Source organism: Tetrao urogallus, assembly GCF_951394365.1.
Source record: "Tetrao urogallus genome assembly, chromosome: 1".
Lineage (NCBI taxonomy): Eukaryota > Metazoa > Chordata > Aves > Galliformes > Phasianidae > Tetrao > Tetrao urogallus.
The window spans coordinates 139,298,666-139,322,428 of record NC_136813.1 but is presented as its reverse complement, the minus strand read 5'-3'; the positions used below and the strand labels follow the sequence as shown (position 1 = coordinate 139,322,428).

General features: G+C 38.7%; 1 protein-coding gene across 1 annotated transcript in view; it reads left to right on the top strand.

Moving 5' to 3' along the window:
* LOC306944080 (tyrosine 3-monooxygenase-like) overlaps positions 1–23,255 on the top strand; it is a gene marked incomplete at both ends in the record, with an annotated part of 29,133 nt that extends 5,878 nt beyond the window's left edge. The window contains 9 exons of the mRNA XM_079532519.1: positions 2,037–2,104; positions 3,269–3,319; positions 5,937–6,082; positions 11,835–11,970; positions 12,922–12,991; positions 14,646–14,702; positions 16,870–16,965; positions 21,406–21,539; positions 23,096–23,255. Coding sequence (XP_079388645.1) covers positions 2,037–2,104; positions 3,269–3,319; positions 5,937–6,082; positions 11,835–11,970; positions 12,922–12,991; positions 14,646–14,702; positions 16,870–16,965; positions 21,406–21,539; positions 23,096–23,255 — 918 coding nt within the window. The remainder of the gene's footprint in view (positions 1–2,036; positions 2,105–3,268; positions 3,320–5,936; positions 6,083–11,834; positions 11,971–12,921; positions 12,992–14,645; positions 14,703–16,869; positions 16,966–21,405; positions 21,540–23,095) is intronic.
* Positions 23,256–23,763: the final 508 nt, after the last annotated feature.

The window sequence follows — 23,763 nt, the reverse complement described above, 5'->3', positions numbered from 1 at the left end:
CTCTTTGATTCTAATATCTAGAAAATATAGATTAGGAGGAGAAAAAATGCAATGCAGACTCCTACTCCACTGATGCTAATTCTAAGACAAAGTACTGGGGGGAAAAAAAAGGTTTCCAGATACAGCATAGTGAGATATGAATTCTGAACAGATGAATAAGTGAGCTATGAATTCTGTACAGATGAATAAGGGAATCTGAAGGGCCATTTCCTGACTGTACATCTCTGTGTGGAAAAAAAAATAAAAATAATTCAGGTCTATATTCTATTTTTGATAGTGATTTATTAAACTAAAAATCTCTAGGAGATCTTCGGATCAACCTCAACCAGGATATCAGCATGGAGTTGGATTCAAGTTGATCCACGTGCATCCCATCCAACTCAGGATATTCTGTGACTCTCTCTTTCATTCTTCCTTGCATCTTTCTGATAGAAACGTTCCAAGTGTTTGCCTATGTTTTTCCTGAGCTGACTCTGAGGTGTTTTTTTCTCATGAGATTAACGAATACATATTGGGAATTATTTGAATAAGACTAACTTCCTCTTCAATTTGCTAAATAGAAGGTGTGAGTACTGAGTAGAGTGAAAGAAAGCATTAGCAGTGTAGAGTTACTGAAGTACTGAGTGGAAATAAATTGACGCTGCAGAATGCAGTGCAATGTAGAAATGCCTAAACTTGAAGCAAATTAGTTCAAGCACTGGAAACCATTTTCTGTTGCATGAAGGAGCACAAATCAGCCTCTCTTTACTATGGTGCTGAGCATGGTTCAATGTGGGCATGCTGGTGGAAAGTATCAAAACGTGATAATGTATACAGCTGGCTCAGAAATTTTGTGTACACATTTACTACTGAATAGGTACACTGATTAGGAACTGTTGTGCTTCCTTGGGGAGATCCCTGCTGCAGGGATGAAGATGAAAGGTCCTAACACCAAGAAGAGCCTGGTCCAATGGCTTTACGATGTGTTTTACATGGGCACATTACACCTACTGATAAGCAAAGGTGGCTTTTGGGATCCTGTTCTTCCCTTAGATTTATGCACACAATACTCATTAACTGTAGTATTACTGCTATTATTGCTACACTGAAAATTATGTGAATAAACCTAAGGGAGAAAATTGGCTTGTAGAAGGCAAAATGGTTCCAGAAAGTTCTGAATATCTGAGAATAATAAATATTTGTACAGTGATGCTGATCAACACTGCTTTATGAGTTATATTAGTAACATTGCACCAGATTTCAAATATTATTCCTGTTATGGATGATGTAAAATTCAAGGGAACTTGATTCCACAAGTTTTTTTCTTATTAAGAGCTGGAAAACTCTGCTTGAAGCTAGACTTCTAGTAAATACTGAGGAGGAAAAAATGAAAATGTCCATATTTAATACGTAAACTGCCCTTTTGAAACACCACCTCTGAATGTGTCTTTATTATAACATGGCAATAAATGAGCATGAGGAGATTCAGCTGAATGCACATTTTTTTAATGTATTAAGTGGTTGTTCCAATGATTTCTAGACAGTGAAGACTCCTTCTTTTCTCTCTGTTCAGGTGTATTGTGCTTTCTCTGGTAAGATGATATCAGACTTGGTACTGTTATGTTCATCACTCTCCAGTGCAGCAGCTTTTGTGCTTAGCAAAGAAGTGCAATGACTCAGAGATTCAACTCCTTTCCAGCAGAAGAGATAGGCCACCTCTAATTCAATTATATTTTAGCATGATTTTCATTTAAATTTGACTGTAAGTTTAATCGTCTGTGAGGTAGCATTTACGAACAACTCCAAAACATCTGCACCAAGACATGTTACTTTCTTCTCTGCCACAAAGCCCAGGGTTTGAGCAGAATGTCATGGATGTAACTAAGAGCAGATTTTGGCTTGCCTTGTTCAAAAGGATCATGATTCATTGCCTTAGAGACAACAACTTAAAAGAAACCTAGTTGTTTTGAATGCTTCTGCCAGAGAATTTATTCATGCTCTGAAACATCTCTTCATGTAAAGTGTTTTTTTTTTTTTCAAATTATGTTCTAACTCAGGGATACACTGACCTGGAGTACAGGAAGAGGAGGGCATACTTTGCTGACCTTGCCTATAATTACAGAGTGTAAGTATAAGGCTGCTGAAAAGACGCTTCTCTTTCACTGTGTACTTTCAGATATCGTCATGCGGAGGAAATACCAGAGACTAAATATTTTGTCGATGTATCTATGAGGCTATTTAATAGAAAACAGAATCTAGAAACAGAATGTTTACCTTCATACAAAATAAACTTTTCTCACAACACAGCAAATACATACTAAGATAAAGTCATGAGATTGAATTTACATCTCACTGAGTGTCTTATCAGAGGTAATTCCTCCATATGGGTCTTTCTATCTTTTTCAAGAAACTATGAGGAACAATGTTTATGAAATTCCTTGGCAAGATTTTAGAATGTATTTTTGACAAAGAAAAGAAAATTTACTATTTTTATTATTTATTTGTCAAAAGTCTATGCCCATGCGGATTAAAATTCCCAACTAAATTTTTCCTAATTGGAACAACGCTATCAAGACTACAGTCTTTTCTAATAGGAAGACAGAAAAGCCTAAAAAACTCTTGTGTCTCATGTGTATGAATTAAAGTGTTACTGTCTTTCTGCATAAAACTTCATTAGAATCACACTGCTGTCTGGGGGAGATAACTATGTGGTTAGAACAGGTTGTGGAAGTCCAAGAAATGGTAAAATTTCCCAAGTTAGAATTCTATCTGACTATAGTTTTCTCAGTGCCACTACATGCTATAAGTAGTCCATCATAAAACATCACAAAAGCATATAATAAAATGACTCAGAGCTATTGTAGTGTGGAAGACAAGACTGTCTATATGAGAAATCATTGTGTGCCTGGGCATCTCTGTGCTGATGAGTTTGGTGATGATATTGTGATGATCATGTCCTCCAGAGACAGATCATGCAGACACACCGTGTATGATGGTTGCTAGATTGCAATCAGCAGAGGAAAAGTTAAGTTGGAATGCCTCTTTTTTCTTCTGTCAAGCAGAACACGACTCTCTTTCTTAACACATCCCTCTGTTTTCTCCCCAGATTTAACAGAGGAGAAAATACACATAAGAATCTACCTAGACAAATAAGTGATTACTTATATACTATTTGCTATTTCTATATTAATTACAGCAAAAATTCATTGTGCAGGCAAAGAAAGAAATTCTTGAAGTTGAATTTGAATCTTGCTTTAGAAGCATACATTACTTCCTCTCTTCTTTACAGTGGGGACCCTTTGCCTTACATCGAATACACAGAGCAGGAGACTGCAACTTGGTGAGTTTGTCACATATAATCTGACTCCTGCACTACTCCACTACAGTACTAGGAAGGACTGGCAGTGTGAGACAATAATTTGAAACCATCTTTAGCCACTTCAGATTTTACTGTATAGTGAAGTATTTTCTTTTGGCCATTTGTTTTACAGAGTTTTCTCAGAGCTCTGTTTTCTCAGAGCTAAAACTGACTATTCACTTTCTAGAGCAAAATGCATTTTCCTGATCATTTCCCTGCTAGACCATTACATCAAGATATCAGAAGTCTCAAAACACCTGGAGCCATTAGTAGAATATCTTAAACTTGGGAAAGGTGCCACATGCACATAATAATCTTTGTTCAATTTGCTGTTTAAATGGAAAGATAGCCCAAAGGTGGGGAAAAAGAAGAATGCTGGGGAACTGAAAAAGTGGAAGTTTAAGTCATTTGCTCAAATTATATAGGAATTTTATATCCGTGTCAGGTATTAAATACATATATTGGATGTCTCATTCCAGGACCTCAACCAAAGGGCCTTTCCATCTTTTTTCAGTAATTATTTTATTTTAAATAAGATTTACCATGCCACAGAAAGCTAGAATCACATAGAATAGAGAACTTGAATCCAACTCAGCCAGGCAGTCATATTATTATTAAGCTCTAATAGGTTTTCATTAAATCTTTCAATTGTCATGTTGGCCAGTGTCATGTTCATAACTGCTACCACTAGCCAGCAATCTTGGCATGGTATATTGTGTGTGAAACTCATATTTAAGAAAATTTAATTTTGTATTCTTTCCTTTTTTTTTTTTTCTTTTTTTTTTTTTTTCCCCAAACTCTGCCATTTCAGTTCTCCACCTGGAATTAGTCCCAGTATGGTAACAGAATAGACCTGTACAGCAGTATCTGCCTATTTCCTCAAAAAGCAAGCCCCAGCAATCTAGGTTGTCTTGTCTTGTGAAACTGTTTCCAAAATTAGACCTCCCAATGGTTATCACAGCTCCCCAGAGCTGTGACCTGACATCAGGTAACAAGGGAACAACAAAATGTAATTGAGAACAGTGCAATCAAATGGGAAATTTGTAGCACAGACTGAATTCTTCTGAAGAGAATTTTCTCTGAAGAGTTGCTGGATGCCTTCAGTTTGTAGCAACATGGTTATAAAAATGAAAACTAATCAAGTGCAGAAATATGACTTTCAGAAAAAAAAAAAAAAGGGTGAAGATGAGCTGAGTTTCTGTTTTTAAGCGGCACGCTGTGAAAGGCCCTGAAACTGAGTAATCACATAAGGCTTCTTGTGGGCAAAAGATATGAAGGTATGACAAGAAAAAGGGAAAATCTAGGACAAAATTACGGGGGTATACCTGTGACATCTTCATAAAAAAAACTGAATAGTACCACTTTTTATCCAAATCAATAAGGAAATATATGTAAAAAGTCTTTCTCTTCCCATCTCTGTACCAGACCTTCAGGTATCAGCATAATGGCCCTTTGTGGAGACAAGTGATGCAGAAAACAATGTGATTATTTTAGAAATAAAAAGGATGGAGTACCGTAATTTTTTAATTCTACGTCAGTTTTCTGAAAGATGATCCATGATTGAGGGTCCTTTACAATCAAACTAGCACCTCCATGTGGTGAGGCATCACATCTATTTGAGATGCTATTCTAGGGCAAGCTAAACTGCCCTCTGGAGATGTCTGCTACTCTCTTTTGACTTTTGAGGGAACTTAGATGATTTCCTCCGTGGACTTAGAGGGAATGGATGCTTGACTTAGGACAATTCATCACTGCTTTCTGAGTCTCTCTGTGTTTCTGCGGTAGTCAATGTTTGGACAAACAGTAGAGTGATACTTTGATAAAAGGGACCATATGTGCAGCAGTGTAAACAGTTCTGCTCTCTCTAAACTCCAGTCCAGCATGGAACTGTGTGCTAGTTCAGATCCCATGCAATCCCACTGAAGTCAGAAGTTGTCTGGGGGGAATAAGCTAGGGCAACTTTTGAACTCTAGTTATTCTCATTTTTTCTTCATTCTTCCACGGAAATGGCCCAGTCTCCTGCAGCTTTTGCAATAGTGATAGCAGCCACTGTTTCCCTCTGTTCTTTTATTTTTATTCCTCCTAAGTTTTGAGATTTGTGTTGTATGTTTTTTCTTGTTTGTTTGTTTTGTTTTGTTTCATTTTCTCCTTCCCCCTTCATTCTGATTCATTACTCTCATACTGTGTAAGATATCCATATAAATGGACAGAGACATTACAGAGACTGGCTATCGCCTCCATAGCAACAATAGCATCACACACACACAAAAACAGCAATACAAAAACAACAAAAGAACATTTTCCATAGCCAGTATTTCCAAGAATGATCTCAATTTTCATAAAACAAGATTTATAAAAATTGATAACACCCTAGGGCTATGTCTGAGCAAAAATAATCATTTCTATAAGTTTTTGTTTGTTTGTTTGTTTGTTTTTGCCACTACTGTTTTTATTACTCCTGGTTGTTTTTTTTTTTTTACTGTTTTTTTACTACTTGATAGTTTTGTACTACTTTTTAGACTGCCACCTATGCTTGAGGGTTATGCTTTAGGTATTTAATCAATGAGGTGGGACACTCTACACAGCTCTTGCTTTCCAGGAGAGAAGTCTACAGGAAGCTGAGAAGCCTCTACCCTACTCATGCCTGCACACAGTACCTGGATGCTTTCCAACAGCTGGAGAAACACTGTGGCTACCAAGAAGACAACATACCTCAACTTCAGGATGTGTCCAGATTTTTAAAAGGCCAGTCATTTTAAACCACGACTTGTTCTATGGTTTCCTGGATATTTGGTGGTAGCTGGAAAGCTGCATGGAGGAGAAGGATCTAGGGTGTAAGCTAACTGCCATCTGAACATGAGGCAGCAGTGTACGCAGGGGGCCAAAAAAGCCAATGGCATTCTGGCTCGTGTCAGAAATAGTGTAGTCAACAGGGTGAGGGAGATGATCATCCCTCCGTACTCAGCACTGGTGAGGACACACCTTGAGTACTATGTTCAGTTTTGGGTCCCTCGTGGCAAGAAAAACATTGAGGCCCTGAACTATGTCCAGAGAAAGGAAAAGAGGAAAAGGAACTGTATAGAGTCTGGAGCACAAGGATATGAGGAGCAGCTGAGGTTGTTCAGTCTAGAGAAGAGGAGGCTCAGGGGAGACCTTATTACTCTCTACAAAGACTTGAAAGGAGCTTGTGGCGAGGTGGGAATCAGCCTCTTCTTCCAGGTAACAACGATGGAACAAGAGGGAATAGCCTTAAGTTGCATCAGAGGAGGTTCCGGTTGGATATCAGGAACAGTTTCTTTTCATAAAGTGTGGTGCTGCACTGGCACAGGCTGCCCAGGGAGGTGGTGGAGTCACTGAATCTGGAGGTTTCCAAGAAAAGTGTGAATGTGGCATATTAGGGACACAGTTTGCAGGCATGGTGCTGATGGGTTGATGGTTGGACTTGATGATCTTAGAAGAAAGAGAGCCTGCAGTACTATTATTAAGCCACAGGATGAATACATTCTCTTGTCCAATGAGATGTGTCACTCAGCTGATTTACCATTGCTATCAAAAATTAACTAAAGAAAGGTTGTCTTTGAAACCTCCTTGTTCATCCTGAGTGACAAGCAGATGTGCCAGAGAGTGTAGGACAGCTGCTCACTATGTCAAAACAGATAAATAAAAACATTACCTTAACTTTACATAAATTCCATTTAATCTAGTAATTATATTACTGTATATATGTTTAGAGTATATTATCCTCTAAACTCAAGGAATAAAGCGACCTGTTCCATGCATCAGTAGATGAAGATAGTAAACTTAGTTAAGCTTTCTGTGCCTGAATATGTTTCCAAGACACTGCCAATTTTAGTAAAGTTAAATTATCTGATGATAAATACATTATTGCACTTTTAGTGTAAGAGAGTGGAGGACTGGCTTATATATATGAATTGCATCTCTCATGAACATGCCGGCACCATCACAACCAGCTGTAGGAATTTTCATGTGTATTATGTATTCTCTTCTGTATTTTCTCACTTATTTTTACTCTATTCAGCTATCTGTTTCTTCCCTAGGCTTACAGATATTTTTCTCATGAAGTAGTTTATCTCATCTTGTTTGATTTGCACAGTAGTTGACAGCAGAGAGCTACAGAAATCACGGATATTCAATACTCTGTAACTGAATCAGCTGACTACAAAGTGAGAGAGTTTAGGACAACATAATATCCTGTCATGCACTATTTCTCTTGCTCATGTTGTTGACAGGATTTGATTGCATGGAATCTGGACCTGTTCAGTTATTTTGTAGGCTCTCATTCTAAAATTTCTCCATGCTTTGCAAAACAACAAAACAACAACAACAACAACAATAAAAACAGTAAAAATGGTCAATCTAAAAATTCTTCTAGTAAAATTTGAGATAATATTCAAATATAATAATATTCAAAGGGCTTAACTACTAAGCTTAACTACTAAGCTTAACTACTTCAAAAAGAGCATGGCTAGTGTAAGCTAACTGTCCAAATTATTTAACTGACTGAGAATGAGAATCAGAATGTCAGAATCATTTTATTCCATCCTGGCATGGGTGTTGAAGGAAAATGGAAAGAATGGCTCTCTGGAGTGCTGGTCCTACTTTCCTTAAAATGTAGATAAAATCTACTGTTCAGCCTTAAGACATTATGAAATATTAAGCAGAGACAGAACAGAGTTGGTGGAATGTATTATGTTTACAGATAGACACTTAAGAGTCAGTAAGATACTTTGGATGCTTGGAATCTTTGAATTGATATTCTCTTTATTTTTAATGACTAGTATGATTGTTTCACTATGCAGAAAATTTTTAGGATTGCATTAAAATTGACATTACTGCAAGATTTCTTTGCAAAAAATTCTGTCTGAGTCAGAAGCATCTGTAATGCTTTCAAAAGCTATGTTAAAGACAACCTTGTACCAGTCATCCACTGGGTGAAGGATATGATTTATAAGGAGTTATTCTTATTTATTATTAATTTGGTTGGCTTTTACCAACATTTTTTGGCAATGCCAGAATTTTTGCTCCTGCAACTCATGAATCAACAGCTTAGGCTCTTTCCTGTGCTATGGATGTGCAGTGTTCCACCAAACAAACCTCAGCTAATCCCCAGGACATTAGGTCTCCCAAAGTTCCTTGGCATACTATGGAGGAATTTCACTCACTACACCCTGTATAAAGATGCATCGTGCTGTTCATCCTGTCACTGGTTAGCTCTGGTTGAGCTCTGAACTCTTCCAGTTTGGACACAAATCCCAGCACATATCTTTACTGAACAGTGCCTGTAATGACTGGACCATTCTTTAGAATATGTGATGATAAATAAGCCTTTGTCTAATAAACTATGGAGATGCAGAGAGAGGGAGGAATATCCTGGATAGAAAATTATCATGTTATAGCCAGCCTAGAAAACCAGATGAAATTCCATCTTGTCTTTTACACAGCAGTGTCTGTGAACACTGCCAAGCAATTCCTTTTCAATTTAATACAAGTAGAACTACAAGATCTGCTTAGTGTTATCTACTCTGTTAATGAGGTTGGTTTATACACAAATGGACCCTACATCATGAGTATTTCAAGATTACTTAAAGTGAATTTAAAGGATTAACCAGGTGACAGATTAACACCATGTTTTTTTTCTAACGGATTAATTAGACAAACCTAGATACTTTGTTCTTTCTAGGAAAGATGTTTGGATTTAGACATTCATTGTCATCTGCAGCTGGAAGAAATTATAGCCAGTGAACTGGCTCAGGCAAGCTCACACTACAATGTGCAGTACTGTATGCACAAATTTTTCTAGGCCAAGATTTAAGTCTTACGGATCACTTTAGGTCAACTGCTCAAGATCTTCTCTTCATCTGTTTTTGACTTCAGAGACCTTTGGGCAGCAAGTCCAATCAGTCAAGCCTCCAGTTCTCTACTGATTGCTGGTTTTATTGTGCATTGATGAAATGAAAGTTCAGATTTTGCAGATAATACCTTCAGCAGATAACTTTTTCCTATGGCTTTGGTGGGCAACTTGCCAAGCTTGTTCCATCAACAGACTGTATGATTCACTGGCCTATTTTTAAAAAAGAATCCCAGGGAACACAAGCTTTAATTTTCATTTCCTTTCAGCTCCTCCAACATGGATTCTAAAACAATATGATTTTCCCTAGACCTTCTCATAGTCTTCCAAAATTGATTTACTTCAAAGCTTAGTACTGGTCTGATATATTTTTCAGATGGTTCAGACTCAGAATTTAGCCCCAAAATTACCAGATCTCAGCTTTTCATGTTCTTCCTGATTAGCCCAGTATGGCATCTGCAATAAGGGAGTCCCCTTGTTGTTTCAGCTCCTAGTCAGTCCATATGGTGACACAGCTGATACTCTGTCTATTTCCCATAACACCCTGCTTTCCTAATGGAGAAGAGAAGAGAAGAGAACAGGAAGATTTTTGCAACTACTTTCAGTTCCCTGGTTAATTCTGATACCTTTGGTCAGCTTATAGATAGACATAATCTCCATAGATTTTTTTTCTGTTGTTCAGCTTTTTTGCCTTTTTGTACTCATTACTTTGAATTTTGGCAAGCAATAGAAGATGAGTATGGTAAACTCTATCTCTCATACTGTCAGGTAGAAGCATTCTTTCTGTTCATGCTTTTATGTCTTGAATAGTTTCACATCCTTTGCCACTTCTATTTCTTTCAGTAAGGCTTGTTTTCTCTCTTTGTCTTTCCCTTTGTCTTTCCCTTTGTCTTTCCCTTTGTCTTTCCCTTTGTCTTTCCCTTTCCCTTTCCCTTTCCCTTTCCTTTCCCTTTCCCTTTCCCTTTCCCTTTCCCTTTCCCTTTCCCTTTCCCTTTCCCTTTCCCTTTCCCTTTCCCTTTCCCTTTCTCTTTGTCCTCTTTCTCTTTCCCTTTCTCTTTGTCCTCTTTCTCTTTTTCTCTCTTTTTCTCTGTCTCTCTTTCTTCTTTTCTTCCTTTTTTTTTTTTTTTTTTTTAAATGAGAAAAACACTAACAGGCAGAAAGAGCCAGACAAGAAATGCTGGAAGAAAGATTAAAAAACAAAACAAATCTTGTAAACAGTTTAGTTTCTGGGTGGGATTTTTTTGTTCATTTACATTAAAAAATTATGTTCTGGGCTTCATGACACAATAGGATATGGATAGGAAAGGGAGAAAAAAGCAATTTCTGATTTTTTAATACAGTTTTATGCTTTACAGCAAATGAAATGTCATTTATGGAAGCTGAGAATGCAACACAGATTTTGAATATAGAACTTCAAAAAGATTGCCATTGGCTCTTTTTAAAAGCAGTGTTTTTCAGTTTTCTTAGCTTTGTAGACCACCAACCATGTTTCCCATGGAAATGAAGATTATGTGTTCTGTTAACCATAGAACTGATTGTTTTGCTAGCTGTTCTCACAGATCTTCCATAGTAAAACAGAGTGCCCAGAGATAACACTGATTAGCACAAGGTAAAAACCAAGTGCAAGTGTTACATTCTTCTAACCTTTCCTGCAGATACATGCAAAACAAAATGTATATGGTCACATCACTAGGAAGGTATTTAGCTAGTTCTAGGCAACCATGATAGTGAAAAAATCAGAAGGAAAAATAGCTGAGAATAGCTAATGAAAACTCTGACATTAAATGGCTAAGGGCCAAATTTCAACACCCTCATCTCTAGCAAGGACCTACTTGTTCCTTCTCCCGAGTGTTCACATCCCAGTGAAGTTCAGACTGAAAGCTAAAACTGACAGCTAGGCTTTCCAGTGCTGATCTAAATAATACATTTGAAACTCTGACAAACTGAAATGAAGTTGGGTAGCATGTGGGGCGTTCTGAACTAGATGCACTGAGAAACAGAATTGCCGAGAGTGGGTCATGTTCACAGTTCATGTACTTCTGTCTTCAACAGCATGAAGTACCAGAGATTTTAGAGTGGGGAATAAGAAATTCTGCAGGAAAGAGAGGCTTACACAGCAACCAAGCCTCCAAGTAGAGCAAGGTGCTCTTAGGCAAGTGCACGGTTGGGAGTTGTCCCTTAACAAATTCCTGCTTATCATCTTTTACACATGCAAATGAGAGAGAATCCAAGGATGAGGAAATTAGCTAGGGATTGAAAATGCAGGCTCTATCTCCTGCTTGATCATAGGGACCATGTGTGATCTAAGACACATCACAGACATATGGGACACAGAAGATAAATGTGTGCAAATGTGTTAGAAATTTAAGCTGGAGTGAGCAGGATTTCTGTGCCTCATATCATTATTGTGTGACTAAATGTAGGATGAGCAGTCTGGTAGTTTTATGTTACAGTAGTTGGACCCATAAAAGCATTGGAACATTTAGATATTGAAAAGTCAGTATGTTCCTACAATCCTTAGGTGGAGGAAGATAGTGCAGCAGAGTATTAAGGCCCGCTGAAACTTCTTACCCGAAGTGAGTGTGTCATGCAATTAACTGTGGAATTCTGTCTCACTTTCCTTTGCAGAAACAACAGGTTTCCAGCTGATACCAGCAGCAGGACTGTTGTCTGCTCGTGACTTCCTTGCCAGCCTCGCATTTCGTGTCTTTCAGTGCACACAGTATATAAGGCATTTCTCTTCACCTACACATTCACCAGAACCGTAAGTATGATAACCTGGCACAATCCCATCCATCTGAATGGAAATGATTCCCTTGGGAATAATTCTGGAGCTCTATCCAGTAGCCCACAGAATTAAATAGTTTGAGAAAGTGGTAGCTGAAATTTAGAAGGGGAAGTCAAGCATGCAAGGGTGTGGGTCTCTTTCTCTTTTGCAAAGTTGTCTGAAAAAGGAAAAGACTGGAGAATATCTGGTTTAATCTTTTCATCCTGCCTTCTTTTGCCATCTGCTGAGGTTTGATTCCCTGCTGTGAAATTCTCCCAGTAACTGCTGGCCAGACAACAGCAATTACATTTCATGAGAAATTACAAGTTCACAGACATTTTTGTTGTACACTGGGACAAAATAGGGTCTTTTCAAAGATGTTGTGACATAGGGCACTATTGCCCATGCCATCTCAAGTGAGACAATAGCCAGTGTAGCGGGAGGCAGCTGGCACCCCGGAGCAGAAGGCAGTGCTTTGCCATATTCTCTGCAAAGCCAGACCAGGTATGGAAGCACCTACTGCAGATTAATTAAAACAGTTAAAATTCTTACACTAGCTCCCTATGGCAGTCTTAGATCACACATGGTCCCAATGATCAAGCAGGGAATAGAGCCTGCATTTTCAATCCCTAGCTAGTTTCCTCATCCTTGGATTCTCTCTCATTTGCTGTACAGCATGGGTTGTCCCTTAACAAATGTCCCTTAACAAATCTTTTACACACATGTGTGCAAAAGATGATAAACAGGAATTTGTTAAGGGACAACTCCCAACCTTGCACTTGCCTAAGAGTACCTTGCTCTACTTGGAGGCTTGGTTGCTGTGTAAGCCTCTCCTGCAGTAAAGTCTTCACAAGATTCAGTCTTCACACAGAGCAGGAAAACAGTAACAATAACAACAACAACAACCAATCTTCCCTTTATTAAATGTGAAGGTCACTTGTTTTCCAGAGATTGCTGCCATGAACTGCTGGGTCATGTTCCCATGCTAGCCAACAAGGAGTTTGCCCAGTTCTCCCAGGTAAGAAGCTTGTTCTGCTGGCTGTTTAACCAACTGCTCTGCAAGGCAGGCCAGACATGCCTTTAAGGCATGCAGCTTACCCTGCTTGAAATGCTATTTAAAAATTTGGTTGTGTCTGATTCAACCTCCAGCAGTAGTGGGCTAGCAGTGCTGTAGGAGATACATACTCCAAGGGAGTGGTAGCACCACTTGTAAAAGGAAGGGCAAGCAATGTTGTGGGATTTCTCTGTGGGAGGGCTGTGTCAGCCTACAGCAGGATGCTAGTTGAGCCCTTGTGGTGCTGCTTGTTTGAGCTGTGTGGGCTGCACTATTCCCCTGGCTTCCTGTCTCACGCCAAATAAACCCAGCCACCAAAGCCATTGAGCCCCTAGGCTGACTCTGTCTCCAAATGTACATTTTTATCTCACATGATACTTTAATTTTGTCCATCACCATGTCATTCATTTGAGATGTTTTTCTTTTTACAACTCAGTAGATTCTCACAGCATTGCTCATGCTGGTGAAGAGGCTCCAAAAAGCAAACAGAGCTTCTTTGTACAATAAGAATCTATTTAGAATGAGCAGTCAATGTCAGACTCAAGTGAACTCAATGACCTAGTATAATTAAAGGCCTCAGAACCTTAGCAGGGGGAAGAAGATAATTCATATTCTAGGCTTATCTGTTAGCGGCCACTGTGAAAACTCGCAATAAGTGCAGAAGGTTAAATTATGCATGTCCCTGTATGAATATCTGAAAAAGAAAGCCAGTTCACCTTACAGATCATGGTCTTCAATTGTATCAGTGTGGATACATGCCAATTTCCATTTTGGTCTAAGTATTGTTTATTACCAGATTCAGTGTAATGGTTTTTAAAATATCCTAAGGTCTGTAGTTCTTTCAGGAAGAGCTCTTCAATTCAGCTCAATGCTAGAACTGAAGACACCATAAAAATAAGACAGCACTTACAAAACTTTCAGCTTTACCCTTTCCTCACCTATAATATTGATTATGCAACATGGGATAACATTGAACAAATTTTCACATTTTTCATTTCACATTTTCACAAAGCATCTTCACAGATGGCATTCACCCCATGAATCTATTTATTTATTTTTATTACATTCAATATAAAAAGATGAATGAAGGATAATAAACAGTTTGGTTTATTTGATGTATTATACATTTCCCAGGAGAGACAAAAGGAGACATCTACAGATTTTTATCATGGAAATAGTAATTAAAAGGGAGCATAGTTGTGACTAAACAGCATTGCACCTGCATGGATCTGACACATTCGTAAGGGCTTTCAAAAAGAGAATGAGCGACAGAAAGGTAACGGCAGAGATAAAACTCACCTTGCAGTCCTCACATATCATGTCTTCCTATAAATCTGTGCCTTGGGATACAGCATTAAGCTGAGAGACAGTTAACTTTACACAGAGAACTGTGAGGATTAAACACTCATCTAATGTGGCTCCCAGTGGTATGTAGCTGGGGGCCAGGGAGAGGTAGGCATCCTGGAAGCCATGGAAGGTCATTTTGGGTGACAAAAACAATGGATAGTTCACGCTATTCATGCTAGAAATGATGTGGTCCTCCCCCTTCCCCTCTTTCTCTCCCTTGGGCTGAATAATCACGCTAGTGTAACACTGCCTGCTTGCCTACTTGCTTTAGGATATTGGACTGGCTTCTCTTGGATCATCTGAAGCAGAGATTGAGAAACTGTCCACAGTAAGTACAGGCAGCAGTTTAATATCACAGGCGAAACCAAAAGGCTTGCTGCATATCCCTCACTATTCAGGGAAGACTCTTCTCTAATGTCACAGTTTAAGCATGCAAAAATGAGAGCATCAGCAGAACTGTCTTTTCTCCACACCAACAGGTTAGGGAGGTGCTGGAACAGAAGCTGGAGCTCCTCTGGAGGAGCCCAGAAGCATGTGATTCCACTTTGAGGAAATGCTTACACTTTTTGCTGCTGTAAGAATGTACTCCTGAATCTCAGTCTCTACAGTTCCAGTCACAGGAGGGTCCCAATTCATTTTACAGATTCACCTTGTAGATTGGATGCTCAATATGATTCCTGCAATTTCTCCGACATATAGAGGCTCAGGGCGCCATCAGAATTCAGGGCACCCGATATTCATTACTCTCACAAAATTTGTGAGCAATCTGAAAGCAGATATTGACACTTGGTCCTGAATCACTAGTCTTTAAACATCTGTGAAAACAACTTATGCAACCCCTAGCTGCCATCTTAACTTGGTCCGAAAGTGGGCTGGAGGACAGATGATTTTTTTCTGATATGGCAGTTATTTCCCATTCTTGATTATAGTGTCAGTTTTATCCTCACCCACCAGGATGAGAATCTGCAGGAAATGGGGTAGACGAGAGGAAATGGTCACACCTGAAATTCCTCAACCAGTGCACAGGTCCACTCCTGCCGAAGTGGAATGAGGCACGGTTTGAATGAGATTATGACTCACCTAAAATCTATTTGTAGGCAGATGTACGTTACTCCTTTCTTAGACTGGAGAGGATGTAATAAGATTAAGATTCATCTTTTGATTAGACCTAAGAATGATGTGTGCCAGGAAGATATTTTGTGGCATTTCCCAGGTCTTGGTGAGACTGGGTGAAGGCCAGTGTCTTACACAGCATTCCTCTGCAAGTGTCCCTCTCTGGCTCTGGAAAGGATATGGTAATGTTAGCAGATATGTCGTAGATCTAAAATTTTTACAATATCATTTGGGGTTTTGGGAGATAGAATGACAGGACTTTTTTGAAAGAGCTTCCTGCTGTTAAGGATTTGTGAGAATACTACTTACTAAGTGCCATTCAGATATCCTGAATAGTAAACATACTCTGGATTAGTCTCTCAAACTTCAAATTTTTTTAAAGTTAGACATCTAGCCTAGACTTATTTTTTAAGTTTCTTCACCAGAAAATGAACCTGAAAGAGAAACCAGAAAGAGAAAAACGTTTAATGTATTTCCTATCCTGACAGAGATGTCTACCATAAATTCTTGTTTCTCTCTGGAAGTCCCCATCACACTCCATTGATTATAGTAATGCAAATAGCCTACGTGTTAAAACAATATCTCAGCTTTCTAAAAGTTTATTAGAAGCCACAAAGCTATATTTTTTGAATGTCTTATATTTTCCATGTTTCGCACAACATCTACCTAGTATCTCAGGGGTCAGGCTGTGTCCAGAATTGTTCATTCAACATCCATTTCCTCATACAGCAAAATAAGGGAAGGGATGACAGGTTGGCAGAACCACAAGTAGTTTTTATCACACCACTGTCCAGCATGTAAAATAAGTATGATCCTAATCATACTTGATTGTAAAAAAATCCCAGAGAGATGTACCTTTATTTTCTATTGCAGCGAGATAAATTTAAAATTGGTATTATCTTAATGGGTACATTGCTGCTAAAGAATAAGTCATTCTTCAGTTCTTTTTAATGATATCATATAGATCTAAGAGAAGGGACACTTCCCTGTCAAGGACTTTTCTGATTGTCTTGAACTCTCTGTGGGTGTTTAGCCATCCTTCTGGGTACTATCACAGTTTGTTAGTTTTCACTGACTATAATCCAACTCAATTTTATTTATTTAAATCTATTTAAGAATAGCTACAATTTTATCAGGTTTTGTCCTTTTTAAGGAGTGAGAATAGGAAGGATGTCAGGTTTTGAAAAATACGCATTCTTATTTCTGCATTTTATACATTGGAGTGAAAAAATAATTTTCTTAAAACATATAGTTGTAAAATTTGAAGAACCAATAACATGAACGATTAAGAATAAAGGAAGTTAGAAGGAAGGAAAAAGGAAAAGCTTAAAAATGAAATGCCTGCTGAGACTACGATTTTCAGAAATTGTTCTCATTATCAGCTTTATTGGTTTACTGTGGAGTTTGGTCTCTGCAAGCAAAATGGATCCATCAAAGCTTACGGGGCAGGACTGCTTTCATCTTATGGGGAACTTATGGTATGTGTCATCTATGTGGTATCAAAAGATTTCTACAATACAGTTTTCTAAACTCACTGGTAAAAGCAAGGTATTTCCTCACATAAGACAATATTCTTTAAGATACTGATTTTTCTTTTGTGAAGAAATTCATTCTTCCTCACAAGAAGCTGAGGAGTAGAGGACAAACTACTGTCAGATTGTACAAGTTTTCAACCCTGAGAGATGAAATGTGGTGAAACTATACAACCTACAAAATGTCAGATTTGCTTCTTATTATTTCTGTCCAGTAGTGATGCAACTGATTTGAACGTAAAACTCATGTACTTTTCTTGACTATACACTAGAGGGCAATATTATGCCTATTATGAAATCAGCTGCACACTTGACCTTCATGCACGTATAAATCTGAAAGGCATTGACTGATGTGACCAAACAAAGTGACAAAAAAACTGTAAATAAGAAAAAAATGCAAATACAAAGTGCTTTAGAAGTGTTACATTCATAAAAGTATTTCAGAACTACTTCTACCTTAAATTTTACGCAGACTAAAATTTGTGTACGCAGGCTGGATACAGCTCTTCTTCAAGGAAAGAGAGACTGTATACCTATACAGAAAGCATATCCATTTCATCTCCTTTAGACAAACAGTTGGTAGTGGAGATATTCTCTTCTCCTCAGTTTCACAGTACACTGAAGCAGATGATCTGTTTCTAAGTGCAAAAATTCTGGTGTCAGTAGTTCTCAAGTAGTTCTCAGGGCCTCAAGTTATGAAGATAGTGGGTGATTTTTGGCATTAGCGAGGACAAGAAGGGTTTTCAACAGAACTAAAAGGGAAGAAGGGGGACAAAGTACTCTTTTAAGACTCTTTATAAACTAGAAATGAAAGTTTTCATGGGAGATACATAAAAGCAGACTATAGATAAATAAATTATAGTTTTAAATCAAATACAATTGTTAAACAGGATGATAAATGCCTCCAGTACTTACGTAGCTTTTGTGGTAATATGCACCACAGAACCTATATGCACAATATTACCTTCCTTTCTGTTTTCTTTTGATACAGTTGAACATAAAAGTCATGCCAGAAACACCTGTCTTTGGTGTCTGGAATTGCATGTACCAGAGTTGTACTTTCCTTCCTCACTAGATACCAGCCAAAGTACCCTTCTCTTCACTAGACCCCAACCAACAAACTGTTCTGTTTTGTATTTAAGTAGTAGGCAAGCAGTGCTTGTTCACAAAACTGCTCCATGTAACACAAAAGTATAACAGCAACTCCGATTCCCTAACTGTAAGGCCAACTCAGAAGTGGTAACCGTCCTTGATTAATAGGTGCTTGTTGTCATTACTTTGATTATCAGTACTTGAATGGTAACGTCATTGGAAAAGCTTTTGATATAATTGGGCTCATTTGGGTCTTCATCCATCTTACTTCTGAAATTACCTATAGATGTGATGGCATTTGTGCTTAATAGGTAATGAAGTAGTATTCACTCAGAACCCCTTTCCTGCTTACTTTTCACATAATAACCAAAACAGTGTGAAAATTGGTAAGCAATTGATAAGTAACGATGCTATGCTGACCCCATGTGAGCTCAGGAGATTTGTTTCTATGTAACTTTTTGGGACAGCAGATTAGTGGTTTCTGTGCACTTCACTTGAGCATCTGAAACTTTTGGTACACTAATTATATCTATGGCCTTAAGCACTGAAGTTTCCTTTTAGGGCAAACTGATTCATTTCATGGATTACTATTCGGAACAATATCGAATACATTCTTTTTCACCTAAACAGGAGAAATATGTGTAATGCAATGCCTATTTCAGTAGAAATGCCTTTTTTTTTCTTTTTTTCTTTTTCTTTTTTTTTTTAAGAAATACAGTGGTGGCCAGACTGTTTTGAGTTTTATTAGAAAAGATGAAGTAAAAAATGTTCCCTGCACACAGACCAGAAAGTAGTGAAGTTCATGGTGGCATTCAGTTTCTTAAAGAGCTCATTTTGCAGCTTTAGGATAGCTCTTGAAAAATCTCTAGATAAGTTTCACTCTTGCCTGGGAGAAAGCCATTGTCCATCCTGATAGTAATTTGCTATCCTTCTCAATACCACCCACTGATACTCTCAGTATAAATGATAAGCCACAGGCTTACCGTTGGAATCCCCAGACTCAGTATCATCTTGAAGCCCAGCATAAGTGGAACGGGTAGACTCTCTGCTACTTGTATGACCAGGGAGGCATACTGCTCTAATCTGGGTGAAGAAGAGATTTTTTCAGCAGTGAAGGCTCCTGGACCACTTAAAGCAGGGTGGTTTGGTCTCTGAGGACACAATAAAGACATGAGTTATTAAGGCCAAATTGTTGGCTGCAAGAATTTAACAACTAACCAGCTGGAAAGGGCTAGTACTGTTGCATCTAGCTAATTTTATGTGAGAATTCAGCATCAGCAAGGCGTCTACAAACATCTCTGAACTGCAGGCTGGATTGACTCTCTGTGTGAGTATGACTGCAACCCAAGGAATAGTGTCCTGACTTTGAATTCTTCAAAATGTTTTCCTTTTCTCCGTAACACCCACTCTTACCAGTAGGAAGTCTATTTCAAGCATTTTCTATGTATGAGCTGATGTTGCCCAAACAATAACTTGGAGAAAGGCAGGTGATGAAAGGTAGAGGTGAAATGACACTTGCCTGGTACTTGTTCTTGAATACATGTTATCTAACAAATCATTTAATGACAGCAGCTAGGTATCAGAAAGGACAGGAAAATCATACCCAAGTCTAAACTGAACAGTTGTAATGGGTCTGACTGCTGGCCAAACTTGCCTCTTCTGAACTGTAAGAATTCCTCCCCAATAGCTCTCAGTATTGCACTGTTTATTTCACTATACTCTGTCAGCTGTTCTGCATTATCCAAAATGCTTCTCCTGTTAACACTCAGCTGGACTCTGTCCTACATAGTGTAAAATCTTATGGCTCATACCACACTTCTGGCAGCACTCAGTGCTACATATCCTTTTCTTGCAGCACAACAAGTACTTAACTTGTAGAGGCCTTTCAGGCCATCCGGTTTCAAGCAGAACATCCACTAAAATCAATGGGATTTCAGCTCTGCTTCAATTCTGACAGCATAGCGGGACCCCTGTGAGGTTTTGAGTTTCTAAAATCTTTTCCCATTAGTCCCCTGGGTTTCTAAGATTATAAGAACAGCCTTATGTTTGTGTATATCATCCATCTTAGACTGTATGAGTGCTCTCCAAGGTTTATTCTTCAATTACACGCTGCAAATGAAGAACAGGAATAGTGCCATCTTTTAGTGTTTTATATTCTTGATCTTTTTTTTTTTTTTTTAAGTGTATACAAATTTCTGCACCAGTTCTGCAGCAAATTGGCCTACTGGTTGAGGCAGGCCTCCAATGGTGGAGAGTTCAGACTCAGTTCAGTGCAATATGCAAAAATGTGCTTAAGGGGACTGTCTGAATAAAGTCTTGAAAAGCGTCACCCAGTCTTACCAGCTCTTTACAAGTACCATGGGAGCTGGCATTTGCGTTATGAAATAGTGAAAGGAGCCTTCTGAAGACTGGAGAAGCAGAGAAGAAGACAAGCAGGCAACCAGCAAAAATGGATTGCTACCAAAAGACTGTCCCTAATCAGATGGGAGCCCTCTGTTCAGGCTGAAGATGTGAAGAAAGTTCTTGCTTTTGACCAGAGTTGACTTTTTTTTGGCAATATCAAGAACATTTCACTCAAGTGGACACTGCACTCACTATCCTGCTCCCTGGAGGCCAATCCAGATTCAGACACATCTGTAGTGCAGTCCAAATGGCACTGGAATTGAGCTGGTTTTAAGCTTGCCTTGGGTTCAGAAGAACCTGAGCAGAACTTTTAGAAGAAACTCTGTGCTCCAAATACACAGATGGAGTGCAGTGTACATTTATGTCTTGAGTGTTGGGAAAACTTGAAGAGTGCTTAACTGGCATGGGAGCTGTGCTGAAAATGCCAAGAGCATCCCACTTATTCTTCATGCAGTAGGAAATGTGGACTTTGTAACATGGTCTGAGGAACTCAAAACAGTGCTGTGCAGTACCATGATTCTTCTGTGATATTGGTTTAAAACATGATACTGAGACAATTTTTTTTTTTGTTAGAGACTAATATTCTGGGGCATCTGGGGCATAGCATAGAGTTCCTCCTTCCTGTTTGAGAATGTGGCTATGGTACCAAATCATTACAATGCTGTAATAGGGGAAATATCTCTCTCTTTCATTCTGTTCAAACAGAACAAAACAGAACTTTTTATTGTTACTAACTGCTATTTATGAGAAACAGCTTTCTCATTTCTTGGTGAAAGAACAGGAATTGATACTACCTTTAACTATTGCACAATGAGTATTTCACAGTTCAGTAGGCAGTAATTCTTGCTGTGTACAATCATCTATTCTAACCTTTGTTATTTCTGTTATAAGTATGCTTTATCAAACGAGCCAGAGTACAAGTCCTTTGATCCAGAAGTGACTGCAGTTCACCCCTATCAGGATCAAGCCTTCCAGCCTGTCTATTTCATAGCAGAAAATTTTGAAGATGCCAAGGCCAAACTGCAGTAAGTAATTTCATTGAAGGGGACACACTAGCTTAAATCCTAATCATAAATACAACTACCACTGCTGTAATAACTGTGCTAGCCTATCTTATTGCTTGTTTCTGCACAGTGGTTTTCTTAGAGTGAAGATATATATGACAATGTTTAACTGAGAAAAGCTTCATAGGAAATCATAGCTATGTATTCCTATGCCCTTAACCATCCTTCATCTTACAGTGCCTCATCTTAGCAGCTTCTGAAGGATGCCTCAGTATTATTCCAGACAAATGGGAAATTTTGAAGAACTGACTTAGCCAAGGTCACACGGAAAATTTATAGTAGGATCAGGAATTAACATGGATCAGTGGGGGGCTTAAAAACAAGATTGCCTTTCTCTTCTGATTATATCTGCACAAGAATGCAGACACAACATTCACAGGCAATCTAATTTCTACCAAGTAGCTGACTGCAACCTAAATAATATTATTTCACATTAGCTTAAGGTGTTTCTAAATGCAATTCTGTGACTGTGTTATGTAATAAGGGCTTTTGTTTTTTGCCTTTTTTGTTTTTTTTTAGGAAGCAGAGTTTAAATTCTGGGCCTCCATCTCCAACAGTTAGAACAACAAGACCAATTCTGGCTGGAGGCAGGAGGCTGGTTGTGGAGCTACTGGGAAGCATGCAGGAGTTGAAATAAGGAATTTATTAGGGGAGGAGATCTTGGGCCAGACTTCTTCCCAGCTCCCCCCACCTCCTGCCCTGAAGCGTTGTCTGCTGGGGTTATAGCAATAACAAATTAGGCTCCTCATCTTAAATCTGAGGGTTCAGATTTAGTTATTGTCTTGGCACTGTAAAAACCCAGCTGAGAACTCACTGGCAGAAGAGAGACTTTCAAGAGCTTTTGACTCAGGCAGACCTGAAAAGAACTTAAAAGGACAAAGAATACACCATAGTCAGACTTAAAGCTTTTTCATATGTTTTTTCAAGATAGTTGCTCAGCCAAAGCTCAAAATAACAGAAGACTCAAGAATCTGTCAGAACGGAAAACATAAGGCAACATCAGTACAGGGGGTTCCTATCAGCCTGTACTTAATGGAAACATTGTCAAAAATGGCAAGCAATCGTGGGTGTAGTTGGGTTTTGTGTTTTTTTTTCTTTCCATGCAGATGGCAAAATAGCCCAGGATGCCTAGTATGGATAGATTTTTAAGATTTTAAGCAGTAAGAGCTACTTCAGGTTATTTCTTGGAAGTGAAGGCAGCAGACATGCTGTGTTTCTGCATTCCTGTAGCTTGTGGTTGTAATAACTCTGAGCTGTGTTAACACAGAGCTGTAAGAGCGCAGAAGGATCTGAGCCAGCCACACTGAAAAAGCAGGCAATGCAGATCTTTTGGGCTGCAAAACACTTCAGCTGCAGGGAGGATATACTGCACCAGAAAACTCTAAGGAGTGACAGTAAGGAAGATGTCACAGCAACCACAGTCAGCCTGAGAAATCTATGCCTACATACTGATAAACTAGGTCCTGCATGTAGTGAAATAGTTTTTGAACTAGCAAATCTGTCTTCTTTCCTCACAGAAACTATGCAATGAAGATCAAGAAGCCTTTTTCTCTGTGCTACGACCCATTCACCAGCAGTATAGAGGTTTTGGATACACCACAGAAAGTCAAGAGGGAAGTCAGTCGACTGAAAGAGGACCTGAAAAACCTCTGCCTGTCCCTTGAAAACCTCTCCTAAAACTGCAGCAGTACTTCTCGCCTGGCACTGATACATATGTAGGCAGTTCCAGCATTTGAAAATTTAGTGAAGTTGTAGCTGCATGCTAAAATCTTCATCCCACAAACAGCTCTGTCAAGCAAATCTTTTCACTGTAATTCAGGCTGCTGACTTAGCCACATTAATGAGTTCCTATTGAATATGCTTCAGTGGCAAACAACACCAAATTACTCCAATTTCTGGTAGGTGATATGAGCTGCAGCTGTTTGTTGTGTATTTATCTCTTATTTAAAATGTAACTTTTTAATTCACCTTTTGAAGTTATTTGTCACCTTCTGAAGTTATCTACCATGAAGTAGCACAGTAACTCTTCAGTCACGAAGTCTCGCTTAAATGACATGTTCACAATCTTTTGGGCTGGCTACCTGCCTGCAGTCCTTGCAACTAACTCATTTCTCCTAGTAATTACGATCAGCTATTGTGCTAATAAACTATGAGTGGTTCTCTTACAATGTACAAATACAAGAGT